This window comes from Aquarana catesbeiana, linkage group LG02 (assembly GCF_042186555.1).
Source record: "Aquarana catesbeiana isolate 2022-GZ linkage group LG02, ASM4218655v1, whole genome shotgun sequence".
In the NCBI taxonomy this organism is placed as follows: Eukaryota; Metazoa; Chordata; class Amphibia; order Anura; family Ranidae; genus Aquarana; species Aquarana catesbeiana.
Window position 1 is genome coordinate 197,036,554 of NC_133325.1, and position 27,336 is coordinate 197,063,889.

General features: G+C 43.7%; 1 protein-coding gene across 2 annotated transcripts in view; it reads left to right on the forward strand.

Annotated features, from left to right (window-relative positions):
* The window catches only part of ERICH6B (glutamate rich 6B), a 277,532-nt gene that overhangs the window by 111,888 nt on the left and 138,308 nt on the right, over nucleotides 1–27,336 (forward strand). For both annotated transcript variants that reach the window (XM_073614158.1, XM_073614159.1), the window contains exon 6: nucleotides 21,828–21,904. In XM_073614158.1, coding sequence (XP_073470259.1) covers nucleotides 21,828–21,904 — 77 coding nt within the window. The remainder of the gene's footprint in view (nucleotides 1–21,827; nucleotides 21,905–27,336) is intronic.

Sequence of the window (27,336 nt, forward strand, 5' to 3'; positions counted from 1 at the left end):
TCAGGAGACTGAGATGGCCACTCCAGAACCTTCACTTTATCCTGCTGTAGCCAATGAAAGGTCAACTTATGCAGCGTACACAAGAGCAGACTTTTCGACCGGACTGGCCTGATGGGCCGAGTCCTGCGGACAATCCGATTGTGTGTGGGCTTCAGCGGACTGTCGAAAGTCTGACGGTCTTTGGATTTGGAACATGCTTCAAATCTTTAGGTCGTAACTCCGCCGGACCCAGAAATCTGCTCGTCTGTATGCTAGTCCGACGGACAAAAACCAACGCTAGGGAAGCTATTGGCTATCAACTTCCTTATTTTAGTCCGGTGTACGTCATCACGTACCAATCCGTTGGACTTTGGTGTGATCGTGTGTTGGCAAGTCCGTTCGTTAAAAAGTCCATCTGAAGTCCGTTGAAAGTCCGTCGGACTAGTCCGGTCGAAAAGTCCGCCCGTGTGTACGTGGCTTTAGTCTTGTGTTCTGGATCATTGTCATGTTGGAATGTCCAAGTACGTCCCATGCGCAGCTTCCTGGCTGATGAATGCAAATTTTCCTCCAGTATTTTTTGATCACATACTGCATTCATCTTGCCATCAGTTTTGACCAAATTTCCTGTGCCTTTGTAGCTCACAAATCCCCAAAACATCAGAGATCCACCTCCGTGTTTCACAGTAGGAATGGTGTACCTTTCATCATAGGCCTTGTTGACTTCAAATGTAGTGTTTATGGTTGTGGGCAAAAAGCTCAATTTTGGTCTCATCACTCCAAAAGACTTTGTGCCAGAAGGTTTGAGGCTTATCTCTGTGCTGTTTGGCATATTGTAAGCGGAATACATTGTGGCATTTGCGTAATAATGGCCTTCTTGTAGCGATTTGACCATGCAGCCCATCTTTCTTCAAGTGCCTCATTACTGTGCATCTTGAAACAGCCACACCACATGTTTTCAGAGAGTCCTGTATTTCGCCAGTTATTTGTGGGTTTTTCTTTACATCCCAAACAATTTTCCTGGCAGTTGTGGCTGAAATTTTAGTTGGCATACCTGACCGTGGTTTGGTTTCAACAGAACCCCTCATTTTCCACTTCTTGATTAGAGTTTGAACACTGCTGATTGGCATTCTCAATTCCTTGGATTGCTTTTTATATCCCTTTCCTGTTTTATACAGTTCAACTACCTTTACCCGCCAGATCCTTTGAGAATTCTTTTGCTTTCCCCATGACTCAGAATCCAGAAACGTCAGTGCAGAACTGGATGAAAGATGTAAGGGTCTGTTAGGAGTCCAGAAACCCATTGACCTTTTATATACACACACTAATTACAAGCAAATGGATCACAGGTGAGGATGGTTACCTTTGATAGCCATTCAAACCCATTTGTATCAACTTGTGTGCATGTTATCAGGCCAAAAACACCAGGGTGTGTAAACTTTTGATCCAGCCAAACACTAACCATGAGTGAAAAATGGCCAAGAAATCATAAATTCTGCCAGGGTATGTAAACTTATGAGCACAACTGTGTGTGTGTGTGTGTGTGTGTGTGTGTGTATATATATATATATATATATATATATATTGTGGTAGTGTGGTACCCCACCAGCGGAAGGACGCAGGGTTTTCAACTAGGCAGGTTGAGGGGCTCCAGGGAATTTGTTTATTTGGGAGGAAACTGTTTTCAGTTTCCTAATTGTTTAAGAAAATCAGTTTTTAGATCTGGAGCCTGGGGATTTCGTAGCGATCCGAGTGGGATGAAATCCCCAGTCCTGGGTCCGGGTTTTGAGATCCACCAGCATACTGACTAGTCAGGTGTGTGCTGGGCTATTTGTAGACACCTGACCATGGTTCTGGGCTCCGCCCTCCTGAGGAGTCCAGGCAAGCAAGGGAGAAGTGTGCATGTCTGCACAGGTCTGTCTGTCAGAGCAGACAGAGGGTCCAAGCCTCTGGGCTGGAACAGCAAGGAAGCTAGAAGAGTGCTGAGGTACAGAGTGTACAGGAACTCCGTTATAGAGCCGAGAGGGCTAAAGCATAAGCATGAGCAGCAGTGCTACTAAAGAGAGCCAGGTGGCTTGGTATTTTCGTTCATTACTGCTGTGAAACTGAAGCCCCTGTGTGGGCAACTCTTCTGTTATCGGTCTTGTTTTCTTTTTCCTTTTAATAAACGTGAGCCAACAAGTTCTTAAACGGCAAATCTGGTGTGGACTCAGCTCACTGGTAGGCTCTACACTAAGCTAAACAACCCCCAATGTTACAATATATATATCTATACTCACCAGCCACTTTATTAGGTATACCTTGCTACTACCAGGTTGGTTCTCAGCTGCACAACCATGATGCAAATCTTCTGTTCCATCGCATCCCAAAAGTGCTCTATTGGATTGAGATCTGGTGACTGTGGAAGTCATTGGAGTACAGTGATCTCATTGTCATGTTCAAGAAACTACTTTGAGATGATTTGAGCTTTGTGACATGGTGCATTATCCTGCTGGAAGTAGCCATCAGAAGATGGGTACACTGTAGTCCTAAAGGGATGGACATGGTCAGCAACAATACTCAGGTAGGCCGTGGCATTTAAACAATGCTCAATTGGTACTAAGAGGCCCAAAGTGTACCAAGAAAATATCCCCCACACCAGTGGCGTCGCTAGGGGGTGGCTTTTGGGGCTATAGCCCCGAATCTGGAGCCCATAGCCCCGAGTCTCTGCAGGGGTCTCCAAGGGGAGGGGAGGCTCTCTGGGGACCCTGGTTTAAGTAGGGGGGCTCTCTGGGGACCCTGATGTAAGGGGGAGGCTCTCTGGGGACTCTGATTTTAAGGGGAAGGCTCTCTGGGGACTCTGATTTTAAGGGGAAGGCTCTCTGGGGACCCTGATTTTAAGGGGGAGGCTCTCTGGGGACCCTGATTTAATGGGGAGGCTCTCTGGGGACCCTGGTTTAAGGGGGAGGCTCTCTGGGGACCCTAATGTAAGGGGGGCTCTCTGGGAACCCTGATGTAAGTGTGGGGCTCTGTGGGGACCCTGATGCAAGGGGGAGGCTCTCAAGGGACCCCGATGTAAGGGGGGGTTCTCTGGGGACCCTGATGTAAGGGGGGTTCTCTGGGGACCTTAATGTAAGTGGGGGGCTCTCTGGGGATACATACACACACACACACACGTATATTGCTGTATATACATGTGTATGCCCGCCCAAGCGTATGACTTTCTTTACTACGCTGCTATGGGCTCTAGCCCCAGATCTTTTGTAGACCTAGCAATGCCCCTGCCCCACACCATTACACCACCACCACCAGCCTGAACTGTTGATACAAGGCAGGATGGATCCATGCTTTCATGTTGTTTATACCAAATTCTGACCCTACCATCTGAATGTCGCAGCTGAAATCCAGACTCATCAGACCAGGCAACTTTTTTTCAATCTTCTATTGTCCAATTTTGGTGAGCCTGAGGGAATTGAAGCCTCAGTTTCCTGTTCTGAGCTGACACACTGACACACCACCTGGTGTGGTCTTCTGGTGCTGTAGCTCATCTGCTTCAAGGTTCGATGTGTTGTGTGTTCAGAGATGGTATTCTGCATACCTTGGTTGTAATGTGTGGTTATTTGAGTTACATAGTTACCTTTCTATCATCTCAAACCAGTCTGCCCATTCTCCTCTGACATCAACAAGGCATTTTCATCCACACAACTGTCGGCCACTGGATATTTTCTCTTTTTCTAACCATTCTCTGTAAACCATAGAGATGTTTGTGCCTGAAAATCCCAGTAGATCAGCACTTTTTGAAATACTCCAACCAGTCCACCTGGCACCAACAACCATGTCACGTTCAAAGTCACTTAAATCCCCTTTCTTCCCCATTCTGATGCTCGGTTTGAACTTCAGCAAGTCGTCTTCACCACATCTAGTTGCCTAAATGCATTGAGTTGCTGAAATGTGATTGGCTGATTAGCAATTTGTGTGACCAAGCAATTGAACAGGTGTACCTAATAAAGTGACTGGTGAGTGGTATATACTCAACATGAGTATATATTGTAGGTTAGTAAGTGGGTACTTATGAACATAGAAATGCATGGTGTCAAAGGATACAAGTGTATTGGGTAAGCTGTGCAGGAGTATGTGGTGATGGAAATGAGACACCCCTTTTAATGTTGATCACTTGGATGCCTCTGCAGAGGAACCAGTAATCAGTGATGAGCAATTTGATTTTCAAACTGGTGAGTTGTACATTTAATGATCTATTTGAATATATGTATGCAGATTTGTCTAGTCTTTTGAGAGTCATTCAATTAGTGAATCACAAACTCCTGGATTCTTGAATTGCAGAGTTTTATGCGAGATCATTCAAATATTTACATTCATTTAAACATGTGGCATCACCATTTCTCCTGGTTTAGTAATCACTTCCAGGAAAATTGAACTCATGCAGGTTGACATGTAGATTGCCATCATCCCTATTATAATGGAAATATGAGTTACGTCATGAAATGGGATTTTAAAGGCAATTTGTGAACAATAAAGATTGTATTTTCATAAAAAATGTAAAAATGTATTTATACAGTTAGGACATGATAAAAGCATTTTCACAAAAGGGATCCAAAAAAGACAATAACACACATGTACATGTATCATATTACAAAAATAACACAAATGGCATCTACCCACTACACACAAAATACCATCCATGAGAGAAATGAATGATAATGGGTGGTGGGAGTATCCAAATGATACTATCATGTCCTAACTGTATAAATACATTTTTCATTTTTTTATGAAAATATAATCTTTATTCACAAATTGCCTTTAAAATCCCATTTCATGAGGTATCTCGTATTTCCGTAATCACTTCCAGGAAGGAGAAGATGTTTTAGTTGTGGTGATGCCAGCATTGGCACAACTGGCGCACAACAAGTAGTGAGTGGTCGAGTGTGGCAAAAACAAAAAAGGAATCATCACTATAATTATCTAGGAAGACCTGGCAGGCTCAATGTACCTTAGAAGCAGAGGGAGAGAGGCGGGCTATGATTAAGTGGCACCATTGCTAAAAGGGATGAAATGTGGAGCGCAAAATGATAATACACATCAAAGTTGCGTTTTTTTAAATTAAATATGAATAAGAATTTTCATAATACAACACTAGTCAGACAACATTATTGTAACCGTATAAGAAATGTGATTTGCTTCTGATTTAGTGCACTTCATACAGGACTTATCCGGCAAATAGAACAATTTGATTCACTCTTTTGTGCATACAAATCTTTTATCAAATTATGTTGGTTCTCACGTTTTCTTCAGCGTACATGCTTAAATGTTAATTACAGCTTGTATTCTTCTGTTTTCATAAGGTTTTCTTTTTCATTCATTATTCTTTCACAGCCACACTAGGTATTTTTCTCAAAGCACAGCTTGCTGTTAAAGCACCTCGAGCTATTAAAACATTGAATATTGTGCTGCTAACAGTAAAGAAACACAAGCTGTGTTCTTGAGCCCTTCAACAAAAGTTTCTTTTCTTTTAATGCGAAGTCTGCAGTAGAAATATTTGTCCCTGGACCCATGGCTTCAAGAACGCCAACACTACAAAGGCCATACAATAGAACTCCAATTCAATTTCACAGTAATACTCCTTTTATATGTCAAATTTTAGAATGATGTCTATGAACTAGTTCAGTTCTAGCAATATGTTAGTGCATTCCGACTAGATTCAATTTTTTATTTTATGGTCTGTTAAGGGAAAGTTTAAAACGCTACCACTGTTTCTATTATGTTTCCTTTAATTAAAGTGTAACTAAAGGCAAAACTTTGTTTTGTTTTGGCTAGAGTGGAGGGGGATTAGAACACTTGTCATTTTTTATTGCTGCCTGTGCTCCAGTTAGGGAGCTTCACACTCTCTATTTGTCCTGTTTACGGCTATCATCGAAAGTGAAAATAAAAGAAAATCCCAAATTTTGGCTTGACATCAGAACAGTAATAGAAAGGAAATGTTCCAATGGGGACACCAATTCTGGTGACATATCGGTATTTCCTCACTTTGGAGGGGTTACCTCTAACTTCCTATTTTGGCTATGGGACACGAGGTGAAGGAAAATCTCCACAATGGGACACCGATGGCAAAAAAAACACAAAAAAATGACAGGGATTATAACCCTCCCTTACTCTCTACAAAATGGAAAAAAAAAAAGGTTTTGCTTTTATTTACCCTTTAGACCTCATGGACGTTTTTGGCACTGCTACTGGGAATGTATGGCTTTTTTTTGCCTCTAAATGCCTTTGCATGTTAGCCTTTGTAATACATAATGGCAAAAATCAGTGTCCAGCTTACATCCCTGTGGCTACTGATCCCAGCACCACCTCTTCAGGCACTGCCAGCCAGCCAGCCTGGCTGCAGCTTCCCATTTCACTAGCCCTCCTGGCTACTCCTTCAGTCCTCCCAGACTGACATTCACTCACTAGCCCACCTGACTGACTCCTTTGGAGAACTCCTCGAAGTGCTGACCTGCTCCCACTGTCCTCTTCTTGCTCCCATGCCTCCAGGAAGGATTTCCTCCATGTATTGTAGAGGGTCCATCCAGTATCCGAGCCCCAGGCTGAGGTCACCCCCCAGACTAGGGGGCATCTTCAAGGGCCATAAACAGCCTCCTCAGCACTCCTACGCCATCTTCCACCTGACTGCCCCTGCTGGCCTGATGCATGAGTATTTATGAGGTACCTGCCCCCTGCCAGCTCATTTGCTGGGGATTGGCTGGGGCCCTCATCAATACTCGAGGCCACTCCTCCTAGACTCCAACCTCTGCTTCTGGAAGTTACCAGGGATCCTGCTTGCTGAGTCATGTAGCCTCCCTGAGTCACTCAGCCCTGATGCAGATTTAACCAAGGCCTGGCTCTCAGCCATGCCAAATTTTCCTACACCAACAACTACAAAACCTACACAAACAACCCTAGCACACTAGAGTGTGCTACGCATAGGAGTACTTTAATATATCCATGTGCATGAGGGCTTAGGGGTGTTTCCCTGGTTTAGTTTGGTACAAAATAATTCTTTGGGAGATGAGGTGCAAATGGGGAAAGTGCCCTGTGGCAAGCTGAAAGTGAATAATGTACTGAACTTCCTACCCTTTTCAAAAAGAACAGGGCTCATGCCCAATGGATAACTGGAGTTATATGCAGTTGCATCATTTCATTCACAGTTTGGGACCTAGCTGAAGGACAGTAGAAATGCTGACAGATTTTGAAAAATGTGTTTATTGAAAAATTCAGATGTTAAGCCCCTCTTATGGGCAAATAAGCTGCTTCTAAGCATGGAACCGCAGACTTACCCATACTTCCTCAGAGTGGAAGAAGGACTTGGGGTTCAGCCTGACAGAGTGCATCGACCTGAAGGAGGAACTGTAGAGAGGATGGTATATTTTTACTTGCGTGGTAGGAGAATCCCCTTATTAAACCTTTTGGTTTGCTTTTGTTTTTGTTCTGTTGTTATGCAACCTTCAACGGTACCTTTTAAAATTTAGATCCCAGTTGAGCCACTTGTGGTTCTAGTCCATGCAACCCTCACCTCCATTAAATGGTATACAATTTCTTATACACCCTATCTCTGGAATAGCGAATAAAGCACCCACCTTAAAGGATTGGTTTACTAAAAGAAATTAAATAATGAAGAAAGGGCAGTGGGTGTATAAATAACATAGTATATGTTACTATATGTTACTGCAATTCAGTTTGTTTTAAAAGACAGGGAAAAGGTTTTACATAACTTACTTATGGATAAGATGGTAGAAATGGAGAAACACAGTAGCACCATCACATCTTTGTATATGTAGTCTATATACATCTTGCAACCATGTATTTTTAAGGCCTCCTGTGGTGAAAAAAACAATAGATCACTTATAGGACCAATTGTACTTGAACACGTACACAGTACATATAAACATGTACACTCTACAATGGAAAATGTAATGCCTTGCTATATTTGCCCGTCATTTTATGCACAAATAAAGATTATAAAAATAAATATATGTACAGTTACTTTGTCACACTGTATACACTGCAATGTGCACTATATATCCTGTCACTGTCCATTTGATTGTCTGTTACATAATCAATGTCTCCTCAGGCAATATTTTGCTTATTCGTAATAAAAAAAACATGAAAACATTTGCAAACATGTCATGTCCAGAAGACTCTCGTCTGTGCAGTGTTTCTCTAATCTATGGTAGTACTACTATTGGGGCAAACAGTATACAGCTAAAATTGAACAGAGGTCTACTTAAGTTGGCCATAGATGGTTAGAATTTCAAATGAAAATGCCTATGAAAAGAATATTCTAAAAACAATTTATTCAGTTTTCTAATTATTAGTAGAGTCAAATCGAAATTCATTTTTAACCGCAGTGATGAGAAAATTCAGAGGAGCAGGATGGAATTTTTTTCTCAAATGAATTAATTTCTAACAGTGTGTGGTTTTAATTTGGTAAAGTCCATTCATTAATGCAAATGAAATCTTTTGAACAACATTTAAATGTTCTGATATTTTCCATACCAATTTTCCTAAGACTTTTTGTTCAAAATTCTATCCATCTATGGCCAGTTTTAAGTTTACCCAGTTTTCCCAATACTACAATAATACATAAAGGGTCATGACATGCACAGTACAGCTAAAGGCTTCTCATGGGCAGTAAGGCGCAACTAAACCAAAGTACCATAGGCCAAAGACCTGCTATATAGAAATGTTGATCTATTAAACCTGTTTCTCATGTATACCAAAAAAATAAAAAATAAATGCCACGCAGCTTCCATATATATTTACAAATATATAAGAGGGAGACCACTGTATTTATTATAAGTTAGATGCCTAGCAGGACTGGTGCTGGGGAAATTCATTTTGTGTATTGCGCACCTAGTAAACAATACCTATTAGTGTTCATCTCCCTAGCTATTTCTATACTGATTGTGTGGCTTGCCGTTTTCTCAACCTACAGGGTTGTAGATGGTCGCATCTGTTCAAATTGATTTGTGACACCTACAGAATGTAATTAAATTCTAGATAATACTAGATTTGTTGCAGAATCAATCATCCGGGCAATACCAAAAAAGTCAGGCCACCTGAATAAAGAATACTGTTTCTGATTAGGCCAATAAACCTCTAGGTTTGGGGGGTTTGGAGGAGACATATTGAGCACAGCAAGTCAGCATACATACGTACAGAGAATGCTAAGCACACATTTGAAATTGTAAAAAGATAAGTTATTTGTCTAGGAATTTTCCCATAAATGTCCTATTAGAAGATCCTATTATTAAAGAGATACTATAACAGAGAAGATATCAATCCTTTAAATATATTGCACAGAGTACAAGTAGAGAAATAAAGAAATAAATATAATGTACGGTTCAGACTTATAACAATCTGATACAAGTATTAATACCCAATTCTAGGGCTTCTTTAAAAGTAACAGTTGTAGCAGAGCGTCCCAGAGAGAGCCAGGAAAAGTCCTGTTCGGGGTTTATACATCTCCCAGGCTCCGCTCATACACGTTCAGGAATCTCTGATCCATGGTCCAATTCAGGTCTTGGTCCTCTCCCCCAGGCTAATTTAAGCTCACCTGAGCAGACAGCCTTTGCTCTTGGCCTGGGATACTCAGACAACTTCTGTGTAGGAGAGCAAAAAGGTATGTGGAAGCTGACAAGCTGTAGGCTTGCTCAGCCTGGTAGTTAGGAACTGTAAATATTGTTTAGTTAGTGCCGAGACACGGCTAGGTTTTGTTTTGGCTATTTTTGTTCCTATTTGTTTTTTTTTTTTGGAACACTGTACAGCACCTGTACATAGACTTGTATATATCACAAATAAACACCGCACTGTTTGTCACTATTTCACTGGATTTGGTATCTGTGCCTGAAAGACTGCTCATCCCAGGGAGCTTTGTACCTGCTACCTGTCCCCCAGGTTACATATGGTGGAGACTGCGACCAGCTGTAGTAAGTTACTACTTAAAAGGCCAGTTCCTAGAATGACTAAACATGGAGGAAATCCTAAAACAATTGGTGATATCCCACACTGCACAGCAACAATCCAATGCTGCACAGCAACAAGCAAACGCTGCACTGCATCAAGCAAACGCTACACAGCAGCAAACAAACGCTATCGCACAGGAGCAAACCAAGGCGCTGTGCCAACAGATTGGTGCTGTACAGGAGCTATCGCAGAGGCTGTTTGAACAGCTAGCCACTGATGCAAAAGAGGATAGGAAAACCCTGGCTGCAGTTGTGGAGACGCTAGCACAGTGGTCACCTGCTAAAGTTAATGTTGTTGGAGACAAGCCCTCAGCCATCCATGTGGGTCGCTTTCTTTCTAAGATGACTGCAGATGATGATCCAGAGGCCTTTCTCTTAACCACTTGAGCCCCGGACCATTATGCTGCCTAAGGACCAGAGGTCTTTTTCCAATTTGGCACTGCGTCGCTTTAACTGCTAATTGCGCGGTCATGCAATGCTGTACCCAAACGAAATTTGCGTCCTTTTCTTCCCACAAATAGAGCTTTCTTTTGATGGTATTTGATCACCTCTGCGGTTTTTATTTTTTGCGCTATAAACGGAAAAAGACCGAAAATTTTGAAAAAAAATGATATTTTCTACTTTTTGTTATAAAAAAAATCCAATAAACTAAATTTTAGTCATACATTTAGGCCAAAATGTATTCGGCCACATGTCTTTGGTAAAAAAAATGTCAATAAGCGTATATTTATTGGTTTGCGCAAAAGTTATAGCGTCTACAAACTAGGGTACATTTTCTGGAATTTACACAGCTTTTAGTTTATGACTGCCTATGTCATTTCTTGAGGTGCTAAAATGGCAGGGCAGTACAAAACCCCCCCAAATGACCCCATTTTGGAAAGTAGACACCCCAAGGAAATTGCTGAGAGGCATGTTGAACCCATTGAATATTTATTTTTTTTGTCCCAAGTGATTGAAAAATGACAAAAAAAAAAAAAAAAAAAAATATTTACAAAAAGTCGTCACTAAATGATATATTGCTCACACAGGCCATGGGCCTATGTGGAATTGCACCCCAAAATACATTTAGCTGCTTCTCCTGAGTATGGGGATACCACATGTGTGGGACTTTTTGGGAGCCTAGCCGCGTACGGGGCCCCAAAAACCAATCACCGCCTTCAGGATTTCTAAGGGTGTAAATTTTTGCTTTCACTCTTCACTGCCTATCACAGTTTCGGAGGCCATGGAATGCCCAGGTGGCACAAAACCCCCCAAAATGACCCCATTTTGGAAAGTAGACACCCCAAGCTATTTGCTGAGAGGCATATTGAGTCCATGGAATATTTTATATTTTGACACAAGTTGCGGGAAAGTGACACTTTTTTTTTTTTTTTTTTTTTTTTTTTTTCATAAAGTTGTCACTAAATGATATATTGCTCACACAGGCCATGGGCATATGTGGAATTGCACCCCAAAATACATTTAGCTGCTTCTCCTGAGTATGGGGATACCACATGTGTGGGACTTTTTGGGAGCCTAGCCGCGTACTGGACCCCGAAAACCAATCACTGCCTTCAGGATTTCTAAGGGTGAAAATTTTTGATTTCACTCTTTACTGCCTATCACAGTTTCGGAGGCCATGGAATGCCCAGGTGGCACAAAACCCCCCCAAATGACCCCATTTTGGAAAGTAGACACCCCAAGCTATTTGCTGAAAGGCATGGTGAGTATTTTGCAGCTCTCATTTGTTTTTGAAAATGAAGAAAGACAAGAAAAAACATTTTTTTTTTTTTCTTTTTTCAATTTTCAAAACTTTGTGACAAAAAGTGAGGTCTGCAAAATACTCACTATACCTCTCAGTAAATAGCTTGGGGTGTCTACTTTCCAAAATGGGGTCATTTGGGGGGGTTTTGTGCCACCTGGGCATTCCATGGCCTCCGAAACTGTGATAGGCAGTGAAGAGTGAAATCAAAAATTCACGCCCTTAGAAAGCCTGAAGGCGGTGCTTGGTTTTCGGGGTCCCGTACGCGGCTAGGCTCCCAAAAAGTCTCACACATGTGGTATCCCCGTACTCAGGAGAAGCAGCAGAATGTATTTTGGGGTGTAATTTCACATATTTCCATGGCATGTTTGAGCAATATATCATTTAGTGACAACTTTGTGCAAAAAAAAAAAAAAAAAAAAAAAAATTTGTCTCTTTCCCGCAACTTGTGTCGCAATATAAAATATTCCATGGACTCGACATGCCTCTCAGCAAATAGCTTGGGGTGTCTACTTTCCAAAATGGGGTCATTTGGGGGGGTTTTGAACTGTCCTGGCATTTTATGCACAACATTTAGAAGCTTATGTCACACATCACCCACTCTTCTAACCACTTGAAGACAAAGCCCTTTCTGACACTTATTGTTTACATGAAAAAGTTTTTTTTTTTTGCAAAAAAATTACTTTGAACCCCCAAACATTATATATTTTTTTAAAGCAAATGCCCTACAGATTAAAATGGTGGGTGTTTCATTTTTTTTTTTCACACAGTAATTGCGCAGCGATTTTTCAAACGCATTTTTTGGGGAAAAAACACACTTTTTTTAATTTTAATGCACTAAAACACGCTATATTGCCCAAATGTTTGATGAAATAAAAAAGATGATCTTAGGCCGAGTACATGGATACCAAACATGACATGCTTTAAAATTGCGCACAAACGTGCAGTGGCAACAAAATAAATACATGTTTAAAAGCCTTCAAAAGCCTTTACAGGTTACCACTTTAGATTTACAGAGGAGGTCTACTGGAAAAATTACTGCACTCGATCTGGCCTTCGCGGTGATACCTCACATGCATGGTGCAATTGCTGTTTATGTTTGACGACAGACCGCCGCTTGCGTTCGCCTTAGCGCGAGAGCAGGGGGCGACAGGGGTGTTTTTTTTTTTTTGTTTTTTTTTTTTCTTTATTATTTTTTTGCTTTTTTAATCTTACTTTTAAACTGTTCCTTTCATATTTTTTTTTTTAATCATTTTTATTGTTATCTCGGGGAATGTAAATATCCCCTATGATAGCAATAGGTAGTGACAGGTACTCTTTTTTGAAAAAATTGTGGTCTATTAGACCCTAGATCTCTCCTCTGCCCTCAAAGCATCTGACCACACCAAGATCGGTGTGATAAAATGCTTCCCCAATTTCCCAATGGCGCTATTTACATCCGGCGAAATCTAAGTCATGAAATACTCGTAGCTTCCGGTTTCTTAGGCCATAGAGATGTTTGGAGCCACTCTGGTCTCTGATCAGCTCTATGGTCAGCTGGCTGAATCACCGGCTGCATTCTCAGGTTCCCTGTTGAGACAGGAGAGCCAGAGAAAAACACGGAAGACGGTGGGGGGGGGGCATTCCCTCCCACGGCTTGTAAAAGCAGTCTAGAGGCTAATTAGCCGCTAGGATTGCTTTTACATGAAAGCCGACCGCTGGCTGAAAAGAATGATACCAAGATGATACCTAAACCTGCAGGCATCATTCTGGTATAACCACTCAAAGTCGTGAATGGCGTACCTGAAGACAAAAAAATGGTTAACAATGGTTAACAATAAAGCACAGTAAAGTGTAAATAATTACACACCTGAAAAACAAACATGATAAAACATAATAACAATAACAATAACAATAAAACATTGCAGAATAGAATACAGTAAAAAAGAGCAGAACAATAGAGAGAGAGAATAGAGAGAGAGAGAACAATAAAACAACAACTATTTTTTTTTATTTCATATTTTTTTTTTTTTTACACTTTTTTTGTAACTAACTTTTATAACGGTAACCGGTTCCAGGTTCGGGTCTCTCAAAATGCGATGGCATCTTGGGAGACCCTGTGAAAGTGTGCCTAGTCTGTGCAATGCTGTACCCTACGCTAATACTCAACTAGTGAATGGTAGCGTTCAAAACATTCACCAATGCAAAGACCAGGATTGTCAGGACAGGAGGGACAATAATAGTGGGTGTCACGCCTATATCCGCGCTTGCTGCAGACACGACATCTTTTTTTGGGGGGTTCGTTGGGTAGGGGTACTCGGGAGGACATAAAGAAAATGCCTCTCATGCAGCCGACTGCATTTGGTAGGGGATGTGAATGGGGGAAGTACGGGCGCTGCAGAAGCGGTGGGTTCCCAATTAGGATTGGCGAATGCAGCAGGAAGGGCACTATGGGCACGATGGGCCTGTGTTTGTCTTTTTGGTGGCAGCGGGACACTACTTGTGCTTGCCACCTCACCAGCTTCAACTGCACTTATGGGACTCGCCACGTCACCACGTGTTACTGCAGTGCTGGTTTGACTACGACCGGGGTGTACTAGGCCGCTGGCGCTTGCCAGTTCACCAAAACGCTACCAAAAAACGTTAGCGATCGCAGGGATCAGGCCTGACTCTGCGAACGCTGCAGTTATGCGTTTAGTGTTTTGTAAGTGTCAGTGATCGATCGATACTGCACTTGGGTGGGCTGGGCCGGGCGGAGGGGCAAAACGCAGGTGCTAGCAGGTATCTGGGCTGATCCCGCTAACACTGCGTTTTTGGGAACCCTAAACTGCTGGTGACGCTAGTATAGATCTGATCGGATCAGATATTGATGCGATCAGATACTATACCACTAAGGGAGGTGTACGGTGCGTGCGTGGGTGTTAGCGGTACTGGCGCTAATCTGACGCTGCCTGGGGCTGGTGCTTGCCAGTTCACCAAAACGCTACAAAAAAAACTGTTAGCGATCGCAGGGATCAGGCCTGACTCTGCGAACGCTGCAGTTATGCGTTTAGTGTTTTGTAAGTGTCAGTGATCGATCGATACTGCACTTGGGTGGGCTGGGCTGGGCCGGGCGGAGGGGCAAAACGCAGGTGCTAGCAGGTATCTGGGCTGATTCCGCTAACACTGCGTTTTTGGGAACCCTAAACTGCTGGGGACGCTAGTATAGATCTGATCGGATCAGATATTGATCCGTTCAGATACTATACCACTAAGGGAGGCGTATGCTGCGTGCGTGGGTGTTAGCGGTACTGGCGCTAACCTGACGCCTGAGGCTGGTGCTTGCCAGTTCACCAAAATGCTACCAAAAAAACTGTTAGCGATCGCAGGGATCAGGCCTGACTCTGCGAACGCTGCAGTTATGCGTTTAGTGTTTTGTAAGTGACAGTGATCGATCGATACTGCACTTGGGTGGGCTGGGCGGAGGCACAAAACGCAGGTGCTAGCAGGTATCTGGGCTGATCCCGCTAACACTGCGTTTTTGGGAACCCTAAACTGCTGGGGACGCTAGTATAGATCTGATCGGATCAGATATTGATCCGATCAGATACTATACCACTAAGGGAGGCGTATGCTGCATGCGTGGGTGTTAGCGGTACTGGCGCTAATCTGACGCTGCCTGGGGCGACGCATATCACCGCCGAGCGATCAGGGGGCTAAACCTTTATTTGGTAATAAACGGCGGGTGCCCTGACACTATAAAAAATAAACGAACTAACCAGCGTCATCCGTAACGGTTATACGGTGATCAGTGGTGAAAGGGTTAACTAGGGGGCAATCAAGGGGTTAAAACATTTATTAGGTAGTATATGGGGGTCCCTGACGCTATAAAACGCTGACGGCGAACCTAAATATTTACCTCACTAACTAGCGTCACCAGCGACACTAATACAGCGATCAGAAAAATGATCGCTTAGTGACACTGGTGACAGGGGGTGATCAAGGGGTTAAAACTTTATTAGGGGGGGTTAGGGGGGTACCCTAGACCTAAAGGGGGGTAATACTCACTGTCCCAACACTGTAACTGTCACAAACTGACACTATGCAGTAATCAGAAAAAAAAAAAAAAAAAAACTGCTGGTGTCAGTTTGTGACAGGGGGGGGGGGTGATTGGGGGGGGATCGGGGGGCGATCGGGGGGGGGATCGGGGTGTTTTGTGTGCCTGGCATGTTCTACTGTGTGTGTGTGTGTTGGTGCACTCACATAGATGTCTTCTCTCCTCGGGCCGGAACGGAAAATACCGACCCGAGGGGAGATGACATCACTTCCTTTGCTGCTGTTTAGCATACAGCAGCAAAGGAGTGTTTTCATTGGCCGGCGGCGATCGCGAGGGGGGGGCCACGAACGGATGGTCTCCCCCTCATCACCGATCGCCGCTGGACAAAAGACGACCGCCTCGGGCACCGGGGGGGGGTCCGATCGGACCCCCCACCCGCGGAAGGCAAATCACGTACCCTGTACGTGATTTTGCCTGTCCGTGCCACTTTGCCGACGTACATCGGCGTGAGGCGGTCGTCAAGTGGTTAACGTTTGAATGGACCGCTGAGAGGGAAGGTTGGCCCAAAACCCAGTGGGCAGGACTGGTCGCCCCCTTGCTGTCTGGAGAATCACAGAAGGCCTACTATGATTTGGAGTCAGCAGAAGCAGGAGACTATGGCGCGACTTGGTGTCACCTTGGCAGTTCGAGCACAGCGGGTCCACAGCTGGGTCTTCCAAGATGAGAGGCCCCCAAGATCGCAGATGTTCGACCTAATTCACTTGGTGAGAAAATGGCTACAGCCGGAGTCCCTGTCTGGGCCACAAATAGTGGAGCGTGTGGTCATGGACCGGTTCCTGAGGTCACTACCAGTTCCCCTGCAGAAGTGGGTGAGTCAAGGAGACCCCAACTCGGCGGACAACCTCGTGGAACTCGTTGAAAGGTACTTTGCTGCAGAGAGCCTGGTCACCACGCTTACAGCCGCACGGACTTTCCACCCAAAGCCACGCTCTCCCCAGGCAACCGGTAAGACTGTTCCAGGGGAAGTGGGTGGTAAGCATGGCAAGGAAATAGGGGGGAGGATTTTTGGTGCCAGGACTGAAGTTTGGCGTCCCAAACAAGGGAAGCTACTGCCTGTCAGCAAACCAAACTGGGAAAACATCAGGTGTTTTAGTTGCCAAGAACTGGGACATGTTGCAGTAAACTGTCCATTGACAGATGAACCAATGCAGTGTGATCTATCTATTAGAAAGCAGTCTATGTTTGCTGCTGTTTCATGCGCTGCAGCACCAAGTATGGGAAAACACATGTGCCAAATGACTGTTAATAATAAGCCTATTACGGCCTTGCTGGACTCTGGAAGTCTAGTGACTTTGGTTACAGCTGAGATGGTTGAAACTGTGAATTTGCATGCTAAAAAAGTGTGATCTGTGTACATGGGGATACCGACGAGTATCCTATAGCCACTGTTCAGTTTAAAACTGGCTTAGGTACGGTGACCCATCCGGTCGGACTTGTGCCCCACTTGGTGCATGAGGCCATCGTTGGTAGGGACTTCCCTAAGTTTTGGGAACTGTGGGATCGTCCCGACCCGGTCGCAGTAGCTGACTCAGTGAAAGAGCCAGAACTCCTGGCCGCTACTGACAATGTGGGTTCAGGGGAATCTTCTCAGGGCTCCCTGGGTTTTCTTTTCTCAGTTATGGCAGGAGAGCTGGAGGAGCCTGAGGAGGTCCCCACAACCATTGGAGCTGGACAGCCATCTGCTGAATCTGAGCCTACGTTGGAGTTTGCTGAGGAAAATTTTGGTACCGAGCAGAGAAAAGACCCAACCCTTGCCTGGGCCTGGGAAAATGTAATGGTGATTAATGATGTACCTGTCAAATCAGGGGACAGGCTCTGCTTTCCTTATTTTAGCAGCAATGAGGATTTACTGTATCGAGTATGTAAAAAAAATTATGAAGTGGTTGAACAGTTGATGGTCCCTAAGCCATACAGATGGGTGGTGTTGGAACTTGCCAATGGGCACTTGCTAGGAGGTCATTTAGGGGTTGAGAAAACTACTGAAAGGGTGTTGCGCAGGTTTTATTGGCCCGGGATACAGAAGGATATTGAGAATTATTGTCAATCCTGTCCTGTGTGTCAGATGTCAGCCCCACTACAACACTTCCGAAGTCCTTTAGTGCCCCCTTGCCCATTATTGAAGTGCCCTTTGAGAGGATTGCCATGGACCTTGTGGGTCCACTCCCCAAGTCTGCCCGAGGTCATCAGCATATCCTTGTAATCATGGATTATGCTACCCGTTACACCGAGGCCATTCCCTTACGCACCACGTCTGCTAAAAACATTGCCAAAGAGCTGTTTATGGTGTTCAGTCGTGTTGGAATCCCTAAAGAAGTCCTTAGAGACCAGGGAACCCCATTTATGTCAGGAATAACTAGAGAGCTGTGCAAGTTATTTAAGGTGTCGCAATTGCGAACCTTGGTGTACCATCCTCAAACGGATGGCTTGGTGGAACGCTTCAATAAGACATTAAAGAGCATGTTAAAAAAGGTTGTTAACAAGGATGGGAAAAACTGGGACTTCCTGATACCATACTTGATGTTTGCCATCAAGGAGGTTCCCCAGTCCTCCACGGGGTACTCTCCATTTGAGTTGCTTTATGGGAGACACCCTTGGGGACTCTTAGACATAGCCAAAGAAACTTGGGAGGGGGAGCAGACACCCCATAAAAGTGTCATTGAGCATATCGCTCAAATGCAGGACAGGATTGCAGCAATTATGCCGATGGTAAAAGAACACTTACTGCAGGCCCAAGCAGCCCAACAGAGGATATACAACAGGGGGGCCCAACTCCGTGTTTTCTCACCTGGTGACAGGGTCCTGGTGTTAGTTCCCACTGTTGAGAGCAAGTTCCTGGCTAAGTGGCAGAGTCCCTTTGAAGTAATTGAAAGAGTTGGGGAGGTCAATTACAAGGTATATCAACCAGGGAAAAGGAAGCCCGAACAAATTTACCATATAAACCTGTTAAAGCCCTGGAAGGATAGACTGGCGTTAACTGCGAGGTCCCTCCCGGTAATGCCTAAGGGTGGTGAGTCCCTTCTGATCCCGAGGTCACTATTCCAGACACCCTGTCATATTCCCAAAAGCAGGAAACTAGAGAATTCCTGATAAGAAATAGAGAGAAATTTTCAGAGTTACCTGGCACGACTTCAGCAGTTCAGCATGATATTGTTACTGAACCAGGGGTCCGTGTCAAGCTCAAACCGTACCGAATTCCTGAAGCGAGGAGAAAGGACATCAGCGAGGAAGTTAAAAGAATGTTGGAGCTAGATGTCATTGAGGAATCCAATAGTGACTGGTCTAGCCCCATCGTGTTAGTCCCAAAACCGGATGGCACTTGGAGGTTCTGTAATGACTTCAGGAAGCTTAATGCAGTGACAAAGTTTGACACGTACCCAATGCCCAGAGTGGACGAACTTATAGACCGACTTGGCAAGGCTCGCTATCTGACCACTTTGGACTTGACAAAAGGTTATTGGCAAATACCCCTGACTGGTAGCGCCAAAGAGAAGACTGCATTTGTGACCCCGGAGGGTTCCTTTCAATATAAAAAAAATGCCTTTTGGGTTGCAAAATGCCCTCGCGACATTTCAGAGGGCCATGGACAGGACTCTAAGATCCCACCGACAATATGCAGCAGCATATCTAGATGACATAGTGGTACATAGCACTGACTGGGAGTCTCACTTGCCCCGTGTCCAGGCTGTCCTTGATTCCCTCTTCAAAGAAGGTTTTACAGCAAATCCAAAAAAATGTGCCATTGGTCTAGAGGAAGCCAAGTATTTGGGCTACACTATTGGGCGTGGTGGCATAAAACCTCAAGTGAATAAAATAGAAGCCATCCAGGAATGGCCACGTCCTGCAAATGAGAAGCAGGTCAGGGCCTTTCTTGGCATTGCGGGGTATTATAGAAGATTTATCCCAAATTTTGCAACTATAGCTGCCCCACTGACAGACCTTACGAAAGGGAAAGACTCTGTAATGATGAAATGGTCCTCAGTAGCAGAGGAATCTTTCCAAGTCCTGCAGAAGGCTCTTTGTGCACAACCAGTACTGTACTCCCCTGATTTCTCCAAAGATTTTTTGGTTCAGACAGATGCGTCTGATGTTGGTATCGGGGCAGTTCTATCACAGGTACACAATGGGGAAGAACACCCTGTGGTGTACCTAAGCAGAAAGCTCAATGACCATGAGCAAAGGTATGCAGTCATTGAAAAGGAGTGTTTAGCCATATAGTGGGCCATGGATGCACTCAGGTACTATTTGTTAGGGCGCCAGTTTGAGTTAATAACTGACCATGCTCCTCTGAAATGGATGGCCCAAAAGAGGGAGACTAATAGACGTGTGAACCGGTGGTTTTTGGCTCTACAGGATTACTCATTCACTGTAAATAACAGGCCAGGTGTTGAGATGGGGAATGTAGATGCCATGTCCCGTGTTCACTCCTGTTGGGCTACAGGTGTTCCAACCCTGGGGGTGAAACAAGGGGGGAGGATATGTAGCAGAGCGTCCCAGAGAGAGCCAGGAAAAGTCCTGTTCGGGGTTTATACATCTCCCAGGCTCCGCTCATACACGTTCAGGGATCTCTGATCCATGGTCCAGTTCAGGTCTTGGTCCTCTCCCCCAGGCTAATTTAAGCTCACCTGAGCAGACAGCCTTTGCTCTTGGCCTGGGATACTCAGACAACTTCTGTGTAGGAGAGCAAAAAGGTATGTGGAAGCTGACAAGCTGTAGGCTTGCTCAGCCTGGTAGTTAGGAACTGTAAATATTGTTTAGTTAGTGCCGAGACACGGCTAGGTTTTGTTTTGGCTATTTTTGTTCCTATTTGTTTTTTTGGAACACTGTACAGCACCTGTATATAGACCTGTATATATCACAAATAAACACCGCACTGTTTGTCACTATTTCACTGGATTTGGTATCTGTGCCTGAAAGACTGCTCATCCCAGGGAGCTTTGTACCTGCTACCTGTCCCCCAGGTTACACAGTACTTAGGTTTTTTATTGCATTGAGTGCCCACTGGTCTTTAACGCATAGTGTAAGGCCCCTTTCACACTTTTACAACTTGTCCCACGATTTTGTACTGCAAAATCGCATGGCAAGTCATTCTCCATGATTTTCAATGACTACCATTCATATTGGCACTACTTTAAGTCATACCAACTTCAAAGTAGTCCCTGCACTACTTTGGTCCAACTTCCATGCGAGTTGATGTCCATAGACCTCAATGTTAAACCCTCAAGTAGCATGCAAATCATAACTGAATAATATAGACACGATTTCAGTATGACTTTGTAAGCACAAGCAGCTTTTGTAAACCCCAACCCTGTAAAGTCGTACAAAGTAGTACTGATCCCAAATCGTGGCAAAATCGCGGTAAAATCACGGCAAAGTCGCGGCCGTGAAATCGCAGTAAAATTGCGCGACTTTGAAGTCGCACAAGTGTGAAAGGGGTCTAAATGACACACTCAAGCCAGTGGAAGTGAAAAAGTGTATCTAGAGCACAACATGAAGGTGATGAAAAGTATTCTGGGCTAAATATTTGAACATTCTTTATCTGAATAGAACACTAGACATATCACTATTTATAAATTAGTACTTTTCATATTATTATTATTATTATTATTATTATTACTGTTCTCTTTCCTGTGGTGAATGTGATATTTTGTTTTTGTTTCTCTATTGTTTTAATATATGTTAAAGAAAAGAAAACCCAATCAAACTGGATGTGTTGCTTATAGTAACTAATCAGGCTTAATTCTTTACTTTTTGGGAAAATTAAAAAAAGCAATCAGATTTTTACTGATAATATGCTAGAGATGGTTCTACGGTGCCAGAAATCAGGGGGATGTTTTATAGTAATAGGTAGTAAGCAATATCACAATCTGAGTTTCTATTCTAACATAATCATCAAGTAGATACAAACATTCAAATATTTAAATATATTACTAAAGTAGACACCAGTATTATGCTGTTGCTTTTACATTGAAGATCTACAATCATAAAATGTAACCGTAAAAAAGTTACCCCACATATTGTTGTCATCCTTTCTTTTTTGTAGATTCCATAACTATTGAAACCCCTCCAGAGAGTAAGTCTGTAGATTCAGAAGATGGTGAGGTTCCAGGATCAGCAGAGGTAAAGCACTAAACTATTAAAGTGTTACTAAATCTACAACAGTAAAATCGGTCTGTATATGCAGTAAAACATGCTTGCTATACTCACCGTGGAACCTAAGGGGTTAATCCTCTGCATTGTGTAAAAAGGCTGTTTGATTCTGTCTTCTCTGATCATCCCCTTCTTTCACAGTCCCCAATCAATCTGCTGATAGAACAGAGAGTTGGGGGCACTCTGCATATGCTCAGTTTGGTGCGTATTGCTAAAAATGTTTTACTGTGGGAGACCAGATATGGTGCATGCAGGCTCCTGGGTTAAGTAACACTTTAAGCCAAAAATAATAACTAAATAAAACCTTAAATGCATAAAAAAATGTTGTGAAGAATACAGAATAAGTGTAATGCCCCGTACACACGGTCGGATTTTCCGACGGGAAATGTGCGATCGGAGCATGTTGTCGGACATTCCGACCGTGTGTGGGCTCCATCGGACATTTTCCATCGGATTTTCTGACACACAAAGTTTGAGAGCAGGCTATAAAATTTTCCGACAACAAAATCCGATCGCGTCAATTCCAACCGTGTGTGTGTGGACAATTCCGACGCACAAAGTGCCATGCATGCTCAGAAGAAATTCTGAGACGGAACAGCTCGGTCTGGTAAAATTAGCGTTCGGAATGGATACAGCACTTTCGTCACGCTGCAATGTTTTAAATAGTTTAATACAGCGCACTCTGTTCATCTTTATAATGTGAGAAGAATAAAGCAGTTTTGCTGCTCATATTCACACAGACTTCTCACAAACTACTTTCTTTATTCTTTATCGGTATTCCCTCAATATATTTTAATTTGTCACATCTGAACAAATTTTTTTTTGGTTGTTTTTAATTTTTTAAAAATTTTTTTCAAGGCTGTTTAATTTTTTTGGGGGGGTTTTTAATTTTTTTCAAGGCTGTTTTTTCTTTTTTTTTGGTTTTTACGCCAGAATATTTTTGTGTGTGTTTTGTGTGTCAAGTTACCACAACACCATTGATATCTTGTATTATTTAATCTCAAGGAGATTGTTTGGTGTTGGTGTCTCTTGTTAATTTCACATTGTAGTTGTGTAGTTGTATATTTGAAATGGACCTGCCTCCTCACAAACAAACTGTCCTTTTTGAAGGAAAACACACATAGGCAAGTATAATTAAAACAAAAATTCCTTTATTAAGGGCTCAGAACCAAACAAAGAGGGAGGCAACGCTGGAGAAACAGCTGAAATTGGCGAAGCCTTTGACCCCCAGGGCAGACATCAATTCTTTTCCAGCAAAATTGGTGGCCTGAGGAGCCCATATCTAAGGGAGTGCAGTCTGGTCCAGAAGTCCCAGAGATCATGAAAGCAGCAGATGACATGTATGTTCCCAGGCTGTGGTACCACAAGAGGCTGCATATTTGGCCAGACCAGACTGAACCCAGGGTCACCACTCTCTGGTCTTCCTTAGACACTTCCTTCCACGCTGTGGCTCTGGTGTTGGAGATGTGGCAGGAGGAGGAGTAGGACCTGGAGGAGGAGTAGGAGGAGGAGAATGTGTGAGGTCACAAATGTGGGTAGCACGTTATTTGGCCCCTCAACCCCTTATTGAGAGCTTCCAAAATTAGGAACTCACACAGGATTCATTGGCCCTCCTCCATCTGCATCATTTTGCAGGCAGTTATGCCAGCAAAGTCCTCCTCCACAGTGTGGGGGGTTCTCAGGGCCTCTGTAACCTTCCAAAAGAGGCCTATGGCAGCCTCTTCCAGGTTACTCCTCTTCCTGGCACTTTGTCTTTGAAGGTGTAGGGGAGGGACCTGGATATCAGGCAGCCTGCTTGGCCCGGCCACCTCCTGGCTGAGACTTCCCTGTGTATGAAAAAGGGACATGGTTTTAGTTTTTGCTTCATCAATTACAATCATAAATTAGTACTCCTAACTAACATCTAGTTAACATCATTGATTGGACAACCAGCGATATTTAGAAGAATGCTATACCTGGCTCAAGCTGGGCTCCTCCACATGCTGCTGCCTGGAAGGCCCAGGTTGGGCGTCAGAAGCCTCAGCTGGGGGGGGAAGGAAGCGTGGAATGAAGACTGGAGAGTGCTGGCCTGGGTTCAGTCTGACCTGCCAGAAAATGCAGCCTGTCATAGTACCACAGCCTGGGGACATAGATGTCATCTGCTGCTCCTGATCTCTGGGAATCCTGGACCTTCTTGTGCTCCCTTAGATAAGTGCTCCTCAGGCCACCAGTTAGAACCTTCAAATAGGTCCTGTCTGCTGTGGGGATCACCGTCTTCAGAAATTCCAACAAATTATCCAGCGCTGCCTTCCTCTTTGGTTCTTATATTCAGGGTGGTTTATCTGCCACAGACAAGGCAACTCCCTGAACATATCAATGAAGATTGGCATAAAGTCCTTATCTTTCAAGATATCCATTTTCACTGCAAGACACAACACAAGACAAACCCTAAAGTCTACTAAACTTGTGCAAATACAGGCCTAAATCTAGAAGCAATATAGGCCCAATGTTAAATCTTACCTTCGCTATCACGATCGGCGCCTCCATTACTCTTTCCTCCGCTCACAGATCGTACGTACTACGCACGCGTGTTACACTTTATAGACACTGCGCATGCGTGAAACTCCGCCCGCCCCTGACGTTCTTTCTAGTCTATTCCCTGCCCACTCTCGTTCGTCGCAGTGGGGGAAGAGCACATGGCGGAGACACAGCAGGTGTCAAATAATTACACCAATGAGGAGGAGGAGGAGGAAAGCCCGGAGCCTGAAACGTCCAGATCCAGAAGGAGACGATATAAGGCATCAAATATGTCCTTTGGGGAGATGTTGGAGATGGTCGATATAATGAAGAGGGCCGAGTATGACGGGAAGTATGGACCTTACCCCAACCCCAATGTCAGAAAGGCCAAGATCATGGAAAGTGGTCAAGAGTCTGCACCGGAATTTCGGGGTACAACGATCGAAAGATCAGCTCAGGAAACGGTGGTCGGACCTCAAATTAAGGGAGCACGAGCAGTACAGAAAGATCCGGAGAGTGCTGCAAAAAAGTAAGTAGTTGTGCTGTGTTCCTATTCTTTTTATGTTTATTACGTTCGTGCTGCTCCATGTGCTTTTCTTAACTGTTGTCCTGTTTAAAATGGCAACTTTCATGTTCATGGGCACATTATTCGTTCGTATCAAACATTGTTCGTTTGGCCTAGAAAACACCATGGTTTTGTCCATATGCATTTGGCCACATTTTTTTGGGCCTAATTGTCTGAAACTAATTTGGTTGGGTAGATGGGTTTGTAACTAGAATGAAATGCAAACTAGATTCTGTGCAAGGAGAGGACACTCAGCAGCAGTTTTCACATCTGGACGCTGGAGCACTAGTGTGGGACACATGAACACCCTTTTTATTAGGGGGCCTACACAGGTGCTTCAGTGTATACTATAGGGGTGTCTCCATCTGTGAAGCTTGTACAAGACAGGTAAAGTATTCAAGCATGACAAAGGACAAGAAAAATGCTACATCTTGGAACTCTGGCCACAAAAAAAATTGTACCCCACTTCCAAACAATGTTTCATATTTATAGTTCTGCCATCAAATATCTGTGTGATAAGTATACCTTTTTTTTTTACATAGGGGAGAAAAGACTCGGAAGACACCCCTCATCTGAGGAGACCAGAGACCCCCCCACCTCTGGAAGAAGGGCAAATCCACCCAAGACACACAGAGCAGGAGGAGGAAGACGTGGTGGAAATTGGCACCACAACAGGTGAGTGTCTGCGACCACAGGCTCAGGTAAGAGATGGATGCCGGCATATTTATAATGCATGTTTTTTTTTTGTTTTCTATCTTTTTAGGTGATCGTGATGTTGTGGATCCAGATCCTTTCACCTCGGAAAGTGCACAGATCCTGATCGGGGAGATCATGGGGTGTAATAGGGACTTGGAAAACATCAAGAAAAACATCAATGATGTTCTTCAAAAAAATAAGAACATCAATAATGTTTTGGGGAGAGTTTAAAACCCCTCCAAATGCCTATGCTTTTTGGTGTGCTACAATTTTGTAACATGTCTGATATTGCCTTCAAGTTCTACCAAATATGAACTTTGTAAGTTCAAGATTTGTGTCTTTCTTGTTGGTTTTAAACATGCCTGTTTTATCTTAAATGGACATTTCTACTTTTTCTAATGTGACCCCAAAAATTGTTATACAACAAAAATGTTGGTTTGTTTTAAAAACCTTTTCTAAATGCACATGTGATTGTGCAAGTATTAAAAAGATTGTTAATCCAAAATGTGTGGATTATTTTCTCAACGCTACAACACTTTTGTGGTGCTCTAATTGCTGTTTTCTGTGACAATGGGTGTTATTTCCTAAGGGCAAATCCACTTTGCACTACAAGTGCAGTTTAAACTGCACTTGTAGTGCAAAGTGTCTTTGCCTTTAGTAAATAACACCCAACAGTGCTTTGTAAGGTTACACAATCATGCCATTTTCAGGACTCGCCACATTTCTGTCAGGGTCAGCTAAAACAAACACAAGCAGTAAAGTCAGGGTTGGTTCATTTTGAATTCCGGCCTCAGGCCCAACTGAGCCAGCATAGTTGGCAGAATGTTGCCATAAAAAGTTGTGTAGAACACAGCACGCCAGGATAATGTGATTCAGTTTGTACTCCGCCATATGTATGGGTCTAAGAAATTGGCGGAACCGGCTGGCCATGATTTCAAACGTGTTCTCCACCACTCTTCTGGCTCTGGCCAGCCAGTAATTAAAAACCCTCTGGCCCGGGGTGAGGGTCCTCATCGGGAATGGCCGCATAAGATGGTCCCCCAGCGCACAAGCTTCATCCGCAACGAAGACGAATGGGAGTCCTTCCACATTGTCTTCTGGAGGTGGCAAGTCCAAGCTGCCATTCTGGAGACGCCTGTAGAACTCCGTCTGGGCGATGACTCCACCATCGGACATCCGGCCATTCTTCCCCTCGTCCACATACAGAAATTCATAATTAGCCGACACCACCGCCAACATCACAATACTATTGAACCCCTTATAATTATAATAGTACGACCCCGAGTTGGGTGGTGAGACGATGTGGATGTGTTTCCCATCAATTGCCCCTCCGCAGTTAGGAAAGTCCCACCGCTGGGCAAAGTGGGAGGCCACAGTCTGCCATTCCTGTGGCGTGGAAGGAAACTGTGGAGTAAAACAAAAAATTAGTTCTTTTGCACATAAACATGGAAAGCAGATTAGACACAAACATTCTTGGCCAACATCAAGATACCATTTATTTATGGGAAGTTTTAAAGACCAAAGTATAAGGTACACCTATCAGATTCACCCTCCCCCCCCCTCTCATGGGCCATTTGTAACATTATAGGGGGGGAAACTCTCTCCACTTCATTGAGAGATGAATGCCTAAATAATGTGTATTACT